This window comes from Cariama cristata, unplaced genomic scaffold, assembly GCF_000690535.1.
Source record: "Cariama cristata isolate BGI_N322 unplaced genomic scaffold, ASM69053v1 scaffold14709, whole genome shotgun sequence".
NCBI classification, from domain to species: Eukaryota; Metazoa; Chordata; class Aves; order Cariamiformes; family Cariamidae; genus Cariama; species Cariama cristata.
Window position 1 is genome coordinate 12,890 of NW_009634208.1, and position 19,954 is coordinate 32,843.

Consider the following 19,954-nt stretch of genomic DNA (forward strand, 5'->3'; position numbering starts at 1 on the left):
TGTAACATGCTTATATGGAAAGGCTGGGTACTCAATTTAGCAGCAGCCAATGCACGTGTAATTATACAGTGAGTTTTTCTATAATTAATCAAATGCCTTTGATCTTTGCCTTCTCTTTCTGCTGCATGCTGGAGGTTTTCAGGTCTTTTCCAGTAACTGCTATGAAGTTTGTATGAAGTTTATTACAAAGTGCAGCAAGAGCAGTTCAAAACAAGTGGTGTAGGTGGGGAGGTGGGCAGATGGGGAGAAGGTGGAATGGAAGTCCTGGGAGCCCTGCTGGGCTTCATGTCTCTGAGTCTTCCTGGAAGCAGTAATATGAACAGCTTCTAAAGTTACATTTACCAATAAAATAAGTACATTTTTTATACATTTTGCTTTCTATATGGTAATTATTCTGGTAGGAGGAGAGGGCTGATCCTGATGACCCTGCTTATTTGTCACTAAGGCCTGATTGTACTGCACCTTGTAACTCAAAGTGCAGCTGTGAACATTGGCCAAGGGGTGCAAAAGACTACTTGGTAGAAGTACGAAAAAGTCATTATTCATTAGTTGCTAAAAGGCTTGAAAAATATCTAATATTTTACTAAAGCATAGATTATATTGCATTTTGCCACTCCTCACTGCAAGTAATTTAATTCTAGCAATAGAGGGAACTAAAGTTCAGAACAATGATAAGACAACCATTGTATATTTTCTGAACTGAACCCTAATTATTCTGTATTTACATAAGGGACCCTTTTTTTTCTTCCCCAGGATCTCCACCCCAGTATCAATGACTTTTTGGACCTTGAATGGTCATCTTCTGGAGCTATACCAGAAATGTTAACTGAAATCTCTCAATGCATGTTGGTCTCCAACTGCTTTTTAGTTTTAAAGAACTCTGATTAGTAACAGCTTACCTTTTCTTTTTTAACCCAACTGTTTCTCCTCTGAATAATACCAGTCTCCTAGACAAAGCTTTTAAATATAGCTCGCTAAATGAATTTCAGCAGTTGAAAAAGGGATTGTTTTTTAATCTTTCCTTTTACGTTATGAAGAAAAAACCCTAAAGACAGTTCTCGGCCTGAAAAATGTTTTCCTTTACATTGTCTGAAGAGAGCTCTGTAAAATGAAGATTATTTTGTTGTTTTATATGCAGAGCTCATTAAAGGTTTTTGTTTACCTTGATGTTTCCTTGAAGACAGTGCTCTATATCCTTGCCAGAGGGATCATCAGAAAACAGTGCAAATCCTGATTGAGCTGGTTTCCTCATTCCCGTATCCTGGTTCAGGGTATTCAGAAATTCCTCCACTGTGGTAGAGGCATCAAACCCTACAACCTAAAAAAGCAGCCCAAATGTATTTTGCTATCAAACTTATATCCCTCCCCTCCTTAAGTCTAAGATTTTGAAAGAGAATACCTCTAGAACACCAGTGGGAATATAAGACTCATTCCATCCTCTGTGAGTAACTTACTGTCATTGGAAATTAAAAATTTCCTTAAAGGGTCTGGAAAAGATTCAAGATTTCCACATGGGAAGTCAATTTAGTGGAGTTTTTCTCCATCTAAAAAATTATTAACTTCCCAGCAGATTGTAGCTTATTGCATTTTGTTTATGAAATCAAAGTCACTATCAAAATGCTTCCAAATGTAATATTTTTGTTCCTATTTTCTTTGTCTGTACTGGTTTCTTTGCACTTGCTACACTTGAATTTCTGCTACAAGATTTATATAGCAAAAAGCAATCTAGTATCTGAGCTTTTTGTGACAAATACCAATTGAAAAATGAAAAAAACTATAATTTCCTACAGTTTTCAGTATGATGGTGAAACAAATGAGATCAGTTAATCATTTTTCATCATGTGCAACTTCACAGGGATATCAGATGACAGATCTACATTGGCAGATCCAAAATATTTTACAAATGTTGTTCTGTCAGTACTACATAGGTCAGTAATATATAGCTCCTTCTAAGTTTTATTTTCCCAAATCTGAATTTTTGTCTGTTGCTACTAGTATTAAAGCATTTTAGCAAGAGATGGCAAATGGCTTTTATACAGATACTAGTTGCTGATGTTCACTTAAATCACTTTTGAGGGTGTTTTCCTGTATTTGACATGTTGAAGATGTTTTTTGGTACAGAAAGGTCTTGAAAATGGATCTTCGACTTCTGTATTAGGCTTCGCAGTGGTTGGCATTAAAAAAAAAAATCTGCTGAATTTAGCTTCAAATCAGTGGTTGGCATTAAAAAAAAATCTGCTGAATTTAGCTTCAAAGATGAATATAAGAGTTTTCAATACCACTATAATTGCTTATTTGCTGATCCCACTGAAGTAATTTATGTATTTAATGACAATTTTCATAGCCCTTGGAAGTATACCTTTGTGAGCAATAACTAACTAATGAGCAGTTACTCCTTTTCTTCTTCAAACTTCAATTTTGAAACCTTTGAGGATGATTTAAACACATGTTGTTTTTTCTGTTTTACTGGGCAAGCAGTAAGCAATTAAGAAACTTGGGAAAAAAAGCAGAGTTATTCTGTGACCTGAAATGAAGTTTATTCGATATAGCTTTGATTTCATATTAAAAACTTGCTGTCTGTCTAGGAATACTGTGAATTGTTAAAAAACTTTTCAGCCAGCTCTTACAGTTAGAAACACAAACCAGGATGTGAAGCAGTATGCATAGAAGCCCATGGAGTTTCCTACAGGCTTTGACTGATGAAGTTCCAAAAGAGTTAAGACTGAAGCTATGTTTGTGCTGTAACAGATATGGTTATCCTTCATGACTGATAATGGGAGTCACAGCTGTGCTTCCAGGCCTTCACTGAGATACTTAACTTTCAAGATGTCTGATGAAAGGAAGTGGAATTTAATACCTTTCCCTTTTCTTCAGCCTGATTCATTCATCTGGTGGTCAGGTTAAATAAGAAAGAGAACTTCAGTATTTCTTACTCTTAAGAGGTTTTAATTTTTTTTTTTTCTTTCTTTGAAAGATTTTTTCGCAAACCTTTACTCTTTGTTGATCAAATCAGATCACAAGTACCTTGTGCCTGCCATTGCTAGCACTGGCACAAGATGAAACCTGAACCATCTTTACCTTAACATTTACAATTTTGTTTCTGATATACTACTTCATGTATATGCTAATAACAGGGGGTTGGGAGGGCTCAGATTTTGTGGTCTACCTGCCATTACCTGATATATGCCGTTCATGAAATGAACTGGAATACTAAAGGGCAGTGAATGGTGGTAGGGGTTTCTTAGAAGAGTGGAAAGGATTTCCATTCTGGAAGGTCTGGCTTCTCGGTCTCCATTCTGCTGGGTACGCTCTACACATCGCTGACAGTATATTGCATATTTCCCAAATTCAGTCCTGTGAAAAAAACAGAAATAAGGCAATTCTTGGGGACTGACTGAAAAGATAGTAAACTGTGAGTAAATCTCTCTGGGGATAGCAGATGGGAGGAGCACTCAGATTTCACTCTGTGAGACTTACAACACATTTTTCCATGTGGGATTATAAAGAGAATTAGTCTACTGAAACCAACAGAATTGTGCCAAGAATGAACATTGCTCAGAGTGTTTTGTGTAACTGCCATATTTTGGTTTTCATGGTTTTGCAACATACAGTCAGAGTTCCACTGCAGAGTATTTTTCAAAACAAATGATAACTTTCCCAAACGATGCATAGAAGTAACACGTACTACATTTTAGTAGCACTGGAGCACAATTCTAGTCAATTTTTTTTTTTTAATATATGTCAAAAGATCTGCAATATTAAGTGAAAGATTGAAAATCGGGTACTTCAGAAAGACTAGTCGACTAGCTGGGTAGTAATACTCAGGCACACCTGGAATCTGCATTCTTCTTTAAATGAAGTTTAAGAAGCCAAAGGAATGGGTGCTGGGGCAGAAAAAGTCCAACGCAGAGAGCCAAGAGCTGCAAGCCCTGGACAAAAGGAAGACATTCACTGTTTTAAACATCTTACAAAGTAAAACTTTGTAGTTTTTAAAACTTTACTAGCCAGCAGTGCAGCTTACTGTGCCAAGTCGAGTAACAGACAGCTGTACATAGGAATAAAAAAAACAAAACACAGAGAAAAAGCTGAGTAAATAAGCATGTCACCTCATTGGAAGGCCAAAATGCTCTCTTTCTGTTTGCTTGTGTACAGCAAGTTTCTTTGGGGGCTGGAAATGGGAAAGCAGATCAGTTTGTATAAAAAGCAATTAATCAATATTTTGGCATATTTTCATTGCTCAATATGTATCCACAGGCTTCACTTAATACAGACTGCTCTCAGGTACTCTGGATATGCACATACTGCAACTACCTTTCTCACAATTATGTCAATGCATCATACTGAAATTTAGTAAATGAGGTTTCTCTATCTTGATATATCTGACTTGCCTGGTATTAAATAGAAATTTGATAGCACAGGTACAGATATTCCTTTTCATCAAATACCTGTACTTTGATGGAAGATAGCATTGGCTCTGATTCAGGAAGACACTGTGGTAGAAGTAAGCGTGGGATACTACAGCATGAATTTAGGACTCAAAAAAAAATAGAGTGAGGCTGCAAACATTTTACTGAATGTGTTAACTCTTAAAAATCACGCCAGTGGATTGTGATAGCAACAATTTATTTATCTGTATCAAAAGGCAAGGTGTTGCCAGTGGTACAAAAAGTAACTATGGTCAGTTTCAATTCCATCAGCCATATGTAACTTCAGTGTGTGCTAATTGACATGAATGTGCTATGTCTGTTATAAAAGCTTTGTGGATGTTTTAGCAATGCACACATACTGGGCATATCCCAGATACGGGCTGTTTCTAGATAATAGGTATGTGTGATGGTCATGTTCTACTTTCTGTGGCAAGAGAAAAACATGTCTATTACAAAAGCCTTAATGCGGTGATTTCCTTTCTCATTTTCTGATCCATTTCCTAGTTCTGTAGGTGTTGCTCCATCATAAGCACTATTGTTCCAGTTCTGTTAATTCTACACAAACTATTAAGTATTGGCTATCCTTTCAGTTTGAGTTCATTTAATTGTTACATACTTGGATACCACTGAATAGCTGGCAGTGGATAAAGTGAAGAATTTTAAGTATGTATTTATGATCTAGGGTGCATGCAGAACAGCACGGCATACAAGAGGTGACATCTATCAGAAACCCTGAACGTATCTGAGATTCCACAACATGGCACTACAGCTTTTCTTCACACTTATGCTATAGAGACACTGGGCATGTGGTTTAGCCCACTAAGCTTCCTGATGCATTACCTCTCTTAGGAAAGATGCAGTAAAAGAGCATTAGGTTCCATACGTGATGTCTTACTCAACACTTAACTTGAAGATAGCCCATTGTATGTCTGGCCTTTAAAAACATCACAGGCAGATACACTTTTATCACCAGATACACGTACTTTGATGAAGGATAGCATCAGCTTTGTTTCAGGAAGACACAGCAGCACTAAGATGTTAGTGCAGGTTTTTAGCCGATTTTAAGTAAGCAGATGCTACAGAAGAGCAGAGCCCCTTTACCATTCTGAATAGCCTGTGGAGCTCCTTCACTGCTGTTGAAATAGATACCATTAAAATAAATACTGGCTTACCTGTATTGGTCCTGCCTGGTTGTGTGGATGTCGACGTCTAGTCTGTTTAATAAGCTGACAACAGATCTCATTTTGAAGTTCAGCATGTGTGAGGCAGATCTGCAAAGCACTTTGGGCCAAGGATACATGGTAATCAATGGCAGGAGAGTCGACTGCAGCGTTTATAAACAACTGGCAGGTCTAGATATAAAATAATAAGCAAGTGAGTTTACATCCAAAAAGCTCCAACAAATCTTTTAGACATTCTGTATAACAAAAATGTGCTATAATTGAAGTCACAGTTAGTCCGTTTACCAGTAGACTAAGGAAACGTTGCTGGCCCTGCAAAAAGAGGTGGAAAAGGGGTGAGAATGAATGAAAAGCTATACAGAGAGACTTTAGATAAAACCACCTCTTAAAAAACATGCTTTTCACTCTGTATCTAATAGAGCGACCTCTAGCAGGCGTTGCAACAGTTGTGGGTTGTGGTGGTAGGCCAAGTTTAAGGACATACTGAACATAGCTTACCCCTCTACAGGACTTTAAAATGCAGGTGTACAGCTTTCAGTGCCAGCCAGTGTAAAATGCATGTGCAAGTAGTGAGCAGAACACAGTAGAATATACACAGATAAGAAAACCATAGCTCAGAGCCATTTGTTTTATGTTTTGGCTTTCACTGGTATTTTTACTGTGAGTACCAGGTTACCTTTCCTATCCCCAGTACTGTCTTAGGAAAGCCAGGTGTTAAGCATTTGTTGTGCTGCATTAGAAGAAAGCTTACATATTACTCATTGTATTTACTCTATATAATAGTTGATGAATTTTCAAGGTATAGAAGCAAAATACAAGAAACAGGTGGAAGCCCTGTCTGTTTCTAGTCTATCTGAAAATATGTGGATGCACAGGACTAATTTTTATCAGCAATGGAATAACAGAAACATGACTTGATCTGTTTCTAAATCAATTCCTTACCTGACTTTTAAACTGATCTATACAAAGTTTCAATAAAGGGCATACGAGTCATTTCTTACTAATTTATTTTAGGCAAGTGCCTGTGATTTGAATTAGATCTGAAATATATTTCAGAAAGTGATTTCCAATAGATATAAATTTATTTTTATCAGAGAAGTACATTCACTTTTAAATTTTCATTCTGCAGGATTGCAGAAAATAAGATGGATGTACTTCTTTAAAGTGCTTCAAACATTTCAGAGAAACAAGCTGGAAAGTTTGCCTAGAAGTATCTGTGACTGAACATACGGTGCTTGTCTTGAATTCCTTTCTAGATCTGAACCATTACATCAAAATTCTCCAGATAGATGATGCGTTAAGGACTTTCGTCTTTAGACTTGTGGAAGTGCTGTGGAGAAAGTTCATTTATCCAAGCTCCATGCCCTCCAACTTTGGGATACTGTTTGGGATACTGATTTATTTCGCAAAGTACAGAAAAAGGAACAGCAAGATTTTATTTTCTCTCTGAAACAGACTTTATAGCCTGGCTATTAGTTAACGTTCAGGAGTAGTTTTACCTGGCTGAGGGCAGTAGAGAGGAAAAAGAAGGTTAATGGCATTACGGCATACTCCCTTTCATAGATATCAACCACCTGTCTGGCCTTTAACTGGGAAAGAGGAGGCTGTACTGGCACACAAAAATTCTCAAGAAACTAGCTGAGACACAGCAGTTATGAACCATTACGCTTCTCTTAATCATAAAGCCTTTTCACTACTACTGGCAGATATACATATGTGTATTTTTAAAGATGTATGAAAATTTTTAAAAGTGAATTCAAAAAACTGTTGTGAAATACTTTTAATAATTTTACTCTGTAATATTTTCTCTTATTTATATTAGTAGAATACCTAATTGGTCTTTTAAGAATAGCTACTTCGTATAAAGAAAAGATTTTCTTTCTGTTAAAAAGAGCAGTCGAATCTCTGCCTTCTATCTCAATATGAAGTAATCCATGACTTGCTTAAACTTAATCTTTGCTTTTTCTTCTGATTTTTAAAATGTCTTCTAGCTGATTTAAATACATCTACAACCTATATAGCCTACCATTTGTTCTTCCTGAAATCTAATTGAAAAAATAATATTTTGGCTACAGTTCTCTGAATACAGAGATCCATCCATGCTGTTAGATTATGGACTTCATGATAAAATTATTATCATCCATGATGGCTGTGGATTTTTCTACTAATTTGCACTTTATCAATAACCTCAGTAGAAAGGCCAAAAGTTGAAGCCTAAACTGCTCCCTCACAACTAAATATGATCTCTTTACATTGGAAGTGATAGACTTTGGTGAGAAAATATGGGGACATTCTGCTACTGTCCATTAATCACCTCCACTAAAGATAAGAATAAACTTCTCTCTTCTTTTTTCTTGTCTGTTGAACACCTCTAGTAAGCCAATTAATAGCCATTCTTTAGCTAAGAGTTAAAATAATAAGTCAATTAATAAAAAAGGCATCTGGTATGATTTTACCTTAAATAATTTAATTGCTTCAGTTTGCAAGGCTTCTGATGGCAATGTTGTAAGAGGGGAAGCAATTCCTTCTTTGCTGTGGCAAAGGGTTGGATGTCTCCAAATCTGAGAAGCTAAATGGATAAAATACGTAAGTTTTGCAATTGATGCGGTTCATAAGTACATTCAGTAAATAATTACTAGAAGGTTAGTATGTTGAAACAAAACCAAACTTACTGTTATCACCTTCCATATTTAATAATTTGCAAATAAGTTGTTCAAACTCAGATCCAACATTTACACTGGTACTTCCAGCTGCAACTGTCAGATGATAAAGCCAGGTGTCCTAAAGTAGAAAAACACAGCAGCTCACTCATTTCATGTTGGAAGGAGCTGCTTCATCAGGATTTTGCTCTGAACTTGAAACACTACCATGCACTCCTGTTGAAGCCCAAAGGAGTTTGCCTTTGTTTGAATACACCTGTATTCATTGTCTCTATGTTACAAATACTAAGCAAGGAAGATTGGACAGGGCTGTCTTCAGAAGTCTTTTACCCTCAGAAATCATGGCTAATTATCAGGGTATTCTTCCTTTCCTCTTCAGAAAGCTAACAAAAGTGCCTTTTTATCACTGCCAGATCCTGCTAACCTGGAGATATGGCCAGAGAGCAAAATGAGGTTTACAAGATTACTTGAGAACAATGAAGCAATAATAATAAAAATGGTTTTAACCATACTTCTCATTTCTCCTTCACTTCAGGAGGGCAGTCTTCCCTACTGTTAGTCTTATCAGCGAAAATGGGTAACAGTATCCCAAAACCTCTCAGGAAGGTCAGCTACCGGTCTGTCTACAAGTTAGTGTAATGTGAGCAAAATTCTCCAATTACAGCATATTTGATATTCTGCACCATCTCCTTATGTAGGCAAGCCTGCTTATTTTCATCTATTTTAAACAGGATTACCTATGATAGCATTGGTTTGCAGACAAACTCTGATTGATGTTAATGAAGCAGGACCTTCTCCTTGCTTATTATAACAAACTACAAGCCACAGGCCTTGTAGGTCCCCCTCCTCAAGAAATATTCATATTACAGCACCATACTCATAGACGTGTTACTGAAACTCAATAAAAAAGTCCTTTTATTACCTTCTCATGTTTGGATCCTATAAGAAGATAAGTGGGTCCTTGATCTTTGGGGTGGATAACAACAGTGTAATGTGTCGATAATAAACTGCGACCACTAGCCTCATAATCTTCATCAGAATCGCATGATCTATCAACTTCTTCAACCTTTGCCTCAAAAAGCTTGATTTGACCAAGAGGAAACTAAAAGTAAATATCGAAAGTGGTGAGAGAGTATTTGCTTCAGTGCATACTGATTTTATATTTCTTATTCTACAAATAGAAAGAAAAACATGAACTACCATCAATACTCATTTTCAGTCCTGCCAAGGAATGTCAGACAAGTCAACTGTTGCAGACAACAGAAGGAGAATGATATGTGCCAAAGTCTGAATGGGAGATTGTAAAAAATTCTTTTCCAGGCCTGCTTCTGTATCTAGTTAATGCAATAAATGCCTGTTAGGGTGAGAGAAGTAATTCTTCAGAATTTCCAGACCTGGTTCCAAGCAAAAATTCCCTGGGTCAAACCTAGAACTTTAATTATAATCCTGTTATTTCAGAGGACAGCAGTGTATTGTTGACGTATCTATTGTTCATGCTATAAATTCAAAAGGTAAATTTCTTGTGTGGTAGACCTCAGTTGGTTTCATTCTCCAGTCTGATAGACCACAGCACTTGAGTCTTAAGTTGTATATGTAGTTATGATTATTTATCAGGAAATATTTTATATGAAAAGCCATTCAAAAGGAAGTTTTCACAGAAGTAATTATTTCATAGTCATTATCAACAGGAAGCCACGATGAACACAAATACAGCATGCAATCTTCACAACTGGGTGACAGGACTGACAGAGGATGACAGTCCTTACCGGCTATTTTATGCAAAGCTCCCTCCCTTCCCACAGCACCACTACTCTTTCTCTAGCTGTTCAGACATCAGGATGTTCAAGACAGTGTTATTTAATGGTCTAATGAAGAAGCCTCAGCTACTGTTTCTGTGTTGTTTGTGATGTCAGGCAATGCTTAGTGATGCAGCAGAAAGAGAAGGATGTTTGCTTCCCTTTGGTAAAAGCATAGTTGGGCACTACAGTAACTAGTATCTTATTTGTGCAACATTTAAGTGTAAGCCTGAAGTAAGTTGTCTTGAAAATCAACACCAGTGAAAAGCAGATGAGGCTTCTCAATAATACTGTTTAAAAATTGAAAATACCGTACTGGGGAGTAGCTAGCAAGTTTGACTCAATCTAGGGTGGGCTTCTTGAATAGTGATTTGATAAAGTGAGCTGTTAATAACATAATCATTTTGAAGAAAACATCATATAGTGGAGACTCTTTATTTCAGTGCTCTGACTAGTAAGGATTAAAGATGCATGTGGTGATCTGTATTTTCTGTGGTGCTTCTGAAGCATTCAAGGTTTTGAACAAGGTAAGATTCTGAGAATTAAGAGATACAATTTCACATTCAGATCATTGAATTTTTATGGTTGGAAGAGACCTCAAAGATCATCAAGTCCAACCTTCTACCCAACGCCACCATGCCCACTAAACCCAAATAGTCAAGACTGATTTATTTACTAAGTTTAACTAAAACACAATTGGCTGATTTTCTAAATTTTAATTCCATTTTGAAATGGACTCCACTGTATTAACCGCTGCAGATTGTGTCCTTTGTTTCCACACAGACACACTCAGCTACAGCAAACATGTTTTTAATTAGCAAATTGTTGAACATTAGAAATGAACTACCTTTGGAAAACTTTTCATACAGGTTCTGCTTACAAAAGCTAAAGTCTTATTCTATTACAAGCTAGCAAATTAGTTTCAATTTTGCTTTAAAAGGGCAGAAAAACTTGTTTGAAATGTGGGAGAAATATTCATAAGAATCCAGCAAAATTCTTACATGCTTCTACAGGACATGCTAAAACCCCAAACTCTTTAGTGGTAAAAATGTGTAAATTCAGATAGTTTAAATGTAGGGATTTCTTCATAGGAGAAAATGTAAGTTAATTTTAATGTCTCTGTAAGATGGGCTAGAGATTAATACTCTAGTCATTTGATTCCCCAGCCCTGCGTTACACTTAGAGAGTAATTAAAATAAAATGTTTTGATGGATGGTTACTGCTGTCTTATTCATATAGTTCTAGAAATAAGGTTTAGTTGAATGTTTAAAAATGGCTAAAAAAGGAAAGGATAACAAAGGGAATAACTAGCTTTGTATAAAGACTACAAATTACTGGGTCCAGTGTGATTATTTGGTTAGATTAGAAGTAACAAATGAGATTGTCTGTATTTTTTTGAACTGTTGGTTATAATGGCTCAGTGGACTGCTGTGATTTTGTCAAGTGCCAGCAGTGTTTTTGGTAGAGCTAGGTAATAGGGGTATGAATCAAATACTCATAACTTCAGCAGTATTAACAAGAATTCCCGTAGAAGTTTCCAAAATCTTGTTCCTAACCCACCTCCATTAAAAAGATGTTTCCTGATGACAAAACAAAATGCCTTGGGAGCAAAGGGACAAGTGAAAAGTATGACTAGGAAGTGCCTTTTGTCTTGTCTCTGTAGGTGAATATGACTGCAAATATTAGGACCAACAATATTCAGAAGTATGGGTAGAGAGCTAAAGGTCAGGCTCAATGTGGAAGAGCCACATCTTGCTCTTCCTTAGCTCCTTGTGTCCTACAGGATATGGGATGCTGGGAGGTTAACTTAAAGCTGATTGGATCCCATTTCTTCCTTTTCTTCCTCAAACAGTATTTTCTGTAGGTTTTAGAAATAATTTTCTTATCCCTTTTTTTTGCCGTCCTCCATCTCCTTTTCTGGAATCCTGATGGGGAATGGGAAAAGATCCCCGCCACAGACACACATCTGCAAAGCAGCAAACTCTGCATCCCGCTAGGCTTTTTTTTTTGCCTTTCTTGCAGCACTGTGGAGGTACAGTGACATACCAAAAAACAGGATTTGGAAGTCAATTGAAGGATAAAAAGAACATTTAAATTCTTGAAACTTGCAGTTGCTGCCCATTGCAAACATACATTAGAAAGGGTCAGCTTCCAGAAGTAAATGACAGCCAGGTTTTTTCTGATGAGTCTCACGCCTGTCAGAAAGGGGGACCTGAACTGTCAGCTAATCAGTGTCCTCCTTTGGCTAGGGATAAGATGCAGAATATATATCACGTCCCATAGGAGAAGACGACGAATGGGCATGCCCTGGATTACTGTCTATTAGACAGGAACCTTCCAAGTTGACAATCTGTGAATTCTAAACATTTGGTAATCAAGCTAAAATGGGCATATACTACCCAGGCCAAATGTACCTTAATAAAGCTGTAACTTACTGTTTAAAGTCTACTTCAATATGTTACTTCCATTCACTGAGGAAAGAAGTAAGGGACCTACCTTGTCTTCCTGATTACGGAAATAATACAGAATTTTTCCAACTAGGGTACACCAAACTCTTTTGGAATATCCATGTTTCACCTGAAATTACAGAACATTAAGAACAAGCACAGCCAGAGAAATACAGACTGTATTTCACCATGTCTGAACCTTGGTTCAAATTCCTCTCCACATTACTAGACAAATAATTAAAACTGCATAACTGTATTAAGGGCATAAGAATTAAAGCATCAGATGCTCATTTAAAGCCCAGTAAGGCCAGTGTAAGTTTTTCATTTGGCTTTGGATCAGGCCTAAATTAGTGGAAGCTAAGGAAATGGAAGAATTAAAGAGAGAACAATTCCTTTTATACAGTATTCTTATTATTTTGAAATAATCTGTCTCAGTGAGTAATGTAGAAACGGCATGAAGATGTGCCAGGCGAGGTTTAGGTTGGATATTAGGAAAAGGTTTTTCACCCAGAGGGTGATTGAGCACTGTAATAGGCTCCCCAAGGAAGCAGTCATGGTGCCAAGCCTGACAGTATTCAGGAAGCATTTGGACAACACCCTCAGACACATGAATTTTGGGGTTGTCCTGCGCAGAGATAGGAGTTGGACTCAATGATCCTTGTAAGTCCCTTCCAACTCAGGACATTCTGTGATTCTATTCTATGAAAAGAGAGCATTCCACTGAAATAAGGTAGGTCAATTAGCTACCAAAACCTATGCTGAACCAGGATACCACTGAACTGCAAATGGAGAACTTAACATAGGAACTAATGAATTAAAAAGACAAAAAGAAAAAATGAATCAAATCAAACAACCAGAAAAAAAATATTGCCCAAAGTAGGTGACTTGGTAGTCCTTCTGGATTCACATTATAAAGTACTGGGAAAGCAAATACATGTCTGTTTTGCTTGTATTTATTTTATTGTAGGTCCATTTTCATCTAGATATTAAGAAATACGGAATAAAGCAGATTAGGGGAAGAAAAGTGTTTCTACCTTTGTAAGTAATCCTTTCATGGTCGGCTTGATTTCGGGCTGTATGAAAAGTGGGCTGGCAGCCTGTATTTTCAGAACATTCTGTAGTACTTTGATCCATTCTTCTAAGATGTTGGGAGAATCTGCAGTCAGGTAGTATGTTCGTTTTTCTGTGGTCAGCTATGTAGTAACAGAAGAGTCTTGAGCTTTAGGAACATTATACATTTGACCCCACAATGTGGGGGTTGTAACATATCCTATCCAATATCGTTTCACAACTTTGGGGGTTTATTTTCCCCAAAGTACTTTTCATTAATGAAACATTCCATGGCCAGGCAGAGCAGGCAGACCTTTCTAAGGCTTTATCTGAAAAGTTCCAGGACAGCAGAGTTGAGAAAACTCAATTTATCTCCTTTCAGACAAACAACTTCTCTCAATCCCAAGGGCTGGCCCCAAGACTGCTCTGTATCTCGTATGTGATGATCTGACCTTTGTAGCAATACAAACGAGACTACATGTAGGCCTTTCTATAGTTTCTGTAACTGAAATGATTCTTTGGTTTCAAATGACAGGCACTGATTAAATCCAAGTCCACACTTGGACTTCCAGTGCAAAAGGGACTGGAACAAGGGGTCGGTTTTGCGGATGGAGGGAATAAATACCCTCTGAAACAGAGATGAGAAAAGCAGGCACCTGAATTGTTTGTTTTCCATCACCCCTTTCAATGTGGCTAGATGCATTTAGCTCTATTTGACCTTGAGGTTTTCGAATGACATCACTCTGTATGGAAAGAATGGAAAAAGAGTATTTTAAATTACCAACAAAGGCAATAAATGATTATAGAACTCATTTAAACATTAATCTTGATAAATACTTCTGAGTTAGACACTTATTACCTTGTATACCTCCTCAGGAACTGAGTTCTGAATCACTCTCTAACAGCTCAGACACCAGGAATGCATTTCTTTTCCTTCTAGCTGCCCTAGATTCTCAGTAAAAACAATCTAGTATTAAATAGCAGGTAAGTTATGTGTACTTACTGGCGATTTGTAGTATAGTAATTCGCCTCCTTTAAGCACAAACCACCGTCGCTTCCAGGTCTTTACTTTACCACCCATTTTTAACAGATATCCAGATTTTTCCAAAGGTTCCTGATTATTTAGAAGTTAGATTAAAAGTAGTTAGGTACATATATATACCTATACCACTCAGAGATATGTATAAATACACAGACACACAGAGAGATATTTTAATGACATAAAAGCATGCTAAATAATAATTACAGTATTTAATGGGACTTTTAGTCCAATGACAAAGTTTTTACAAGCATCAATTAAGACAAATGCCATGCATGTGGGATAACTAATTAATATCCCTACTTAGAGTTATAGTACATGAAAGAGAGTAAGTGATTTGCCCAAACTATACAAAAGAATTAAGCATATGATGATTCCTGATTTTACTTTCTAATTATTTCTATTAAACAAGGAGCAAAATGAATAAAATGTAAATATATTTTTCCCAACCTCACGGCCTAATATACAGACCAGATATAGAACCCTGTAACTGGGAGCTCCACACAGACATACTTTTAGTGAGTACACCTGTAGAACAGAGTTCACAGTTTTGCTCTGTGAAGAAAGCTTAAAATAAATTATCTTCATCACCAGGTAGTCAATCCATTTGTATGTTAAGACACTAACTACTAACACAGGCCACTAAAAAACTCCTGGAGACAGACCAATACCCCATAATGGCCTGGTTTCTTTGACCTGTCCTCGCATGTTGCGTTACTTATGATTTCTCTGATGTGTGAAGCTTTCCCTGTATGAGGAAACTATAGAAATGTATTACTGCACATAGATTTCTACTGATGTCTCCAACTCCTTCAGTGGAATGCCCTTCTATTTCCCTGAATATTCAAATAATGATTTTGCTGATTTTAGTATTTCATATGCAATCTGATATCAGATCTGGTTCCAAGAAAGGAAAATCTTAAGTGCTTTGAATTGTCTTCTGGAGTGGTCTGCCTATTACCATTCATTGTATAGAAAGCTCAGAATTACACTTTTCTTCAATCATTATAGTCTTACATGGCTAACTTATTGTTGGTATATTTTGCTATTTGTACTCGTAAGGCAGTCTGTGAGTCAGCAAGACTGAATACAGAGATTTGGTAGCAGTCTTTGAACATAAATATACACACAGCACCACAGGTACACTTCTTCACAGAACTTCAGTACTCACATTTTTCCCATTATCACTAGATGAGGAAGAGGTCTTAGGAAGTTTCTGCTCTGGCTCCGAATAGTCTGTATCTACTGAATATGCATCTGGAGGAATAGCATAGTCACTTTCTGAGGTCACAGAAGACAGAGACACACCTGCATTAAAAGAAGAAAGATGTTTCTTTGTATTTTTTATAACATTAGAAAAAAATGAGATCAGAATATCCATGCAGAAAGAATATCTGAGTAGGATCTGCAGGCAAATACAAGTATCAGCATAAATCCATCAGGAACCAAGCGTTTTTTTAAATATCAGCATATTGAACTATTAGCATAGTGCTAAGACCTGAATCCCATTTTCTTCATAGTTAAACAGAGCTTAAGTCACTTGTGAATCCAACAACAAATAAATGTCTTTTATATATTATCACCTTCTGTTATATTACTACAGCTTTTTTAAGGAGGGAGTTAGTGCCATGCATCATACTCATTCTCTAGAAAATTAATACAGGACCTTTAATTAAACTAAGCAACTTTCCTCTTGCCCTTTCTATCATTCGCTCTAGTATCTGGATTTCTCCTGCAACTGCTTGACTACTAAGAAGCTATGCTCAAGATCTGCTGTATGCTGAAGCTATAGGTGACTGTCTTTATTTTTCAATTGGCATGAAGTTTTATACTGAGGTTTTTTAAAAATCTGAATTCCAGGTTTCAGGATTTTTTTGAGAGTTTATTAGCTTTAATCCTGAAAAAAATGTACTGTGTTTTCAATTCTACTGAATCAGCAATAAAAATTCAAACTCCTTCCTTATTCATCATAGAAATCATTATTTTCAAACATGTGAACATGTCCTTTTGTAAAGACTAGTGTTCTACTGTGAAAGGTCACTCTCCAAGATTGAAATGAAGATGCCTTGCTTCCTTTGTTTCATTAATTTTCAAACTCATTTGCCAATTATTTTTTTTTAAAAAGGCTTTTCTCATTTGTTGCTTTGGTAAGGCACCTGGGCTTTCAGAGCAGATTCTTCTCTTCTCATGTACTATCTTTAATAACAAATATGCAGCAAGCTAATTATGCACCTAGTAAAATTTGTGACTGCCTAGATTTTTAAACAATGTGATATCCACAAAAATATATGCTTTGTGGCTAAGAAAGGTTTCCATGCATGGAACAACGCAAGGACTATTTTAGGAGAAGAAAGCACGAACCAAAGGAATGGTTCCATTTTACAGACAAGGATATAAATTGTAGGTGAAACCAGCTATTAAATTAGCTAATTTACCTTTCCTGTTGTGCAAGCATGTAACATGAGATGCGTCTGCAGCCAGGGTACTAGTTTTTGCTAAGCAAGGTGGAGCTGCTGGGAAGCAGGAACTATGGGTCCTTTTCACACTGACGTAGCCAAACTGTAACTACATCACTGGAAACAGGACTCCATGCCACGGGTGACTGGCACAGGAAAACTCTGGTAAACCAGTGGCTCTGCCAGCCTGACACGGAGTGGAGCTCCTGCTAACTGGGATTTTAACATGTATAACAGAGACTACTGAACACTGTTATTTTGCATTTCTAAAGCAATGTATCATGAAGGATCTTAACACTTCGCCTCACTGGGATCTTAGATTTTACTCTCCCTTGGTTTACCCAGTGAAGAAATACTTGCAGGGATGTAACACTGATACTGTCACCCCATGAGGAAGCATTGTATCTTTCAATGTTATAAAGCATATTATTTTCATTCTGCGGATGGAAAACACAATTACCTAGAGCTGTGAGATCTGTCTTCCACAAAAGACAGAACATTACTGGATTCCAGTATTTTAACTAAATTTTTGCACACCTTGAGACAATCACTGTGAAAATGAAAGTCCTTTATTGCATGAGATGACAGAACCAAATATGCTGTTGAGGGAACTTTTCCACCTGCTTTCTGAGCACATGAAACTTTTACTTTGTTTTATAAACTTGAAAAATGTCGGGTTTTTTCCTGATGGCAATTACTTTTTTCTACATCATTTTTACCTACCTACAGTTAAAGATCATAGGAAGTCCTTGGCATGACAGAGTATAGATAGAATGGAGCTTCTTGCTTTAAATGTGCAAGTCACATTTCCCTCATGACAACAGCCAGCTACTAGATTAATGCCTTAAAAAGACATCTGTAATAACAGCAATAAAAAGAAAGCCATGTATAACAGTCCTTTCTCCTGCTTGAATAATAGATCTGGGCTTTGATAGCTGAGATAAAACCCTAGATTTAAGATGTCCATGCTGTTTAAGGAAGAAATCCATTTCTAAGAAGATCGTGTAAACTGCCTAGTTTCACAAACTTCCCAGAAGTTACTTGTTCTTACAGTTTTTGCCTACCTCGTTTCATAGCCCGAGGACTACCTGGACCACTTCTGCTTCGAGAATCAGACTCAGAAGTCCTTGAGCTGGACCGAGAGCTGTCTTCTTCCTCAGACCCTGATGACTCATCTATAAATGGGCTGTTGCTTATTTGAGTTGCTTTCTGCAGAAATTAACACAACATTCTTTGATACCTTGCATAAAGGGTATCAGTCATTTCCTTCATACTGTGGCAGAGCTCTGCTGGCTTTGTAACATTCAAAGCTGTTCTGACTCGGGTTGTGAGTTTTGGCACACAGATGTTAACATAAAACGGAATTCCCTCTGCCCTCTGTATATTCAGCCACCCTCACACTTTGAAACAGAAACCTGAGGTAGCTCAAGGCATGGGTCTTTCCAAATCACAAAAGGCTGCCAGAAAACAAACAATGCTGTGATTAGTTACTGCTGTCTATCTGGCTATAAACAGCTTTGGCACCAACACAAAGACATTTCTACACATACACATACTTTTAATTATGGCATGGAACACCATGTGGCTCTGTTTAATCATTAACAACCCTTTGGAAAAAATCAGCAAGGAACCTAAGACAAACTGACCTGGGCTAGTAACATTTTATAAGCACAGTAATATTTTTTCCAGCTATTTGACATTTCCATTACTTCTGGGGTTCTGTGATCTCTAAACATCATCTTATGACATATTTGGCATGGTAGCATCAAATGTGAAACAGCAAGTTCCTGGATGTGAAGCCTAACGGTATTTAAAAATTTCCTTTAAACAGTCATACAGTTACCCCTTTCAAAGTGGTGTAGACAGGAGTGGTCATGTTCTTATATATCAGAGATGTATATAATCCGGATATGGAGTATGACGTTAGTGAAACAGCACCTAAAAAAGCAACATATTTTATAAATGACCTTCCTAATTTACCTCTCAATTAACCAAATTCGTATGTCATTTTTTTGCATTGTATAACTGCTACAAAAAGCAAAGTAACTCCTGAACTGTTTTGGGTGTGAGATTTATAGCTTTTTGAAACTTAGAATGGTTTTAAGAAGTATAAATAAATTGTAGTCATGACCACTAACCCTTTTTAAATTGGAAGTATAATCTCTTACCTTAGTACCTGGTATAGAATCTTCAAAATGAATTGCAAAGAAAACTGGAGTGAACAAAGTACAAATTCAGCACAAAGTCAAGAGGAAAGGTAATAAAAGACAATGGAATGATAAGCAATGATCTTCTAGGTTTTAAATAGCAGATAACTGAATCTTCATAAAAATATCTTAGAGGAACATGGGACATTTGGTCCTTGCTTACAAATCACCATAAGAAGAGAATTTTTGTTGATGAGACAATGAATAGCTAAACCACTTACTTTTGTCAGGAGATTCCACAGTGAAAGCTTCAGACATCCTTAAGCCAGATTTGGCTACAGCATAAATTCTGCTTTCCTATACAAGCGGAATGGATTTGATGGTAGATAATTAACCACAACAATTACTGTTCTTCTGTTTAGCCTCCCCATAGCCTCCTAGTCTTCGTGTTAGTGCACCAGTGTGATAAAATGGTGGATATAATGGCATCATCAGTAGCAGCTGAAAAATGCATCCTTGTTTTATATGCTATACCCATCACATCCATAGTCTGTTTCAACCTTTTTTCACACAATGCTTGCCCTGCAGGTAACTTATTTTTAAAAATACTATTCTCAGGGGCCGAAGAAGCTATAGTGAGAGTATTTTTTAATGGAAGATTTTATGTTAAGAACAGAAATGCCATTAGGAGGTAACTTTTCAACTGTTTTGTGTTAAAAGGCCACAATAAGAAAATCTATAATGAAAAAAT

General features: G+C 36.8%; 1 protein-coding gene across 1 annotated transcript in view; it reads right to left on the bottom strand.

The window, feature by feature from the left end:
• The window catches only part of PLEKHH2 (pleckstrin homology domain containing, family H (with MyTH4 domain) member 2), a 51,803-nt gene that overhangs the window by 7,548 nt on the left and 24,301 nt on the right, over positions 1–19,954 (bottom strand). The window contains exons 8-22 of the mRNA XM_009707075.1: positions 19,485–19,560; positions 18,900–18,994; positions 18,121–18,265; positions 15,772–15,908; positions 14,565–14,675; positions 14,218–14,304; positions 13,546–13,704; positions 12,561–12,641; positions 9,191–9,370; positions 8,281–8,389; positions 8,065–8,177; positions 5,600–5,779; positions 3,832–3,929; positions 3,177–3,354; positions 1,163–1,318 (exon numbers count right to left, since the gene is read on the bottom strand). Coding sequence (XP_009705377.1) covers positions 1,163–1,318; positions 3,177–3,354; positions 3,832–3,929; positions 5,600–5,779; positions 8,065–8,177; positions 8,281–8,389; positions 9,191–9,370; positions 12,561–12,641; positions 13,546–13,704; positions 14,218–14,304; positions 14,565–14,675; positions 15,772–15,908; positions 18,121–18,265; positions 18,900–18,994; positions 19,485–19,560 — 1,905 coding nt within the window. The remainder of the gene's footprint in view (positions 1–1,162; positions 1,319–3,176; positions 3,355–3,831; positions 3,930–5,599; positions 5,780–8,064; positions 8,178–8,280; positions 8,390–9,190; positions 9,371–12,560; positions 12,642–13,545; positions 13,705–14,217; positions 14,305–14,564; positions 14,676–15,771; positions 15,909–18,120; positions 18,266–18,899; positions 18,995–19,484; positions 19,561–19,954) is intronic.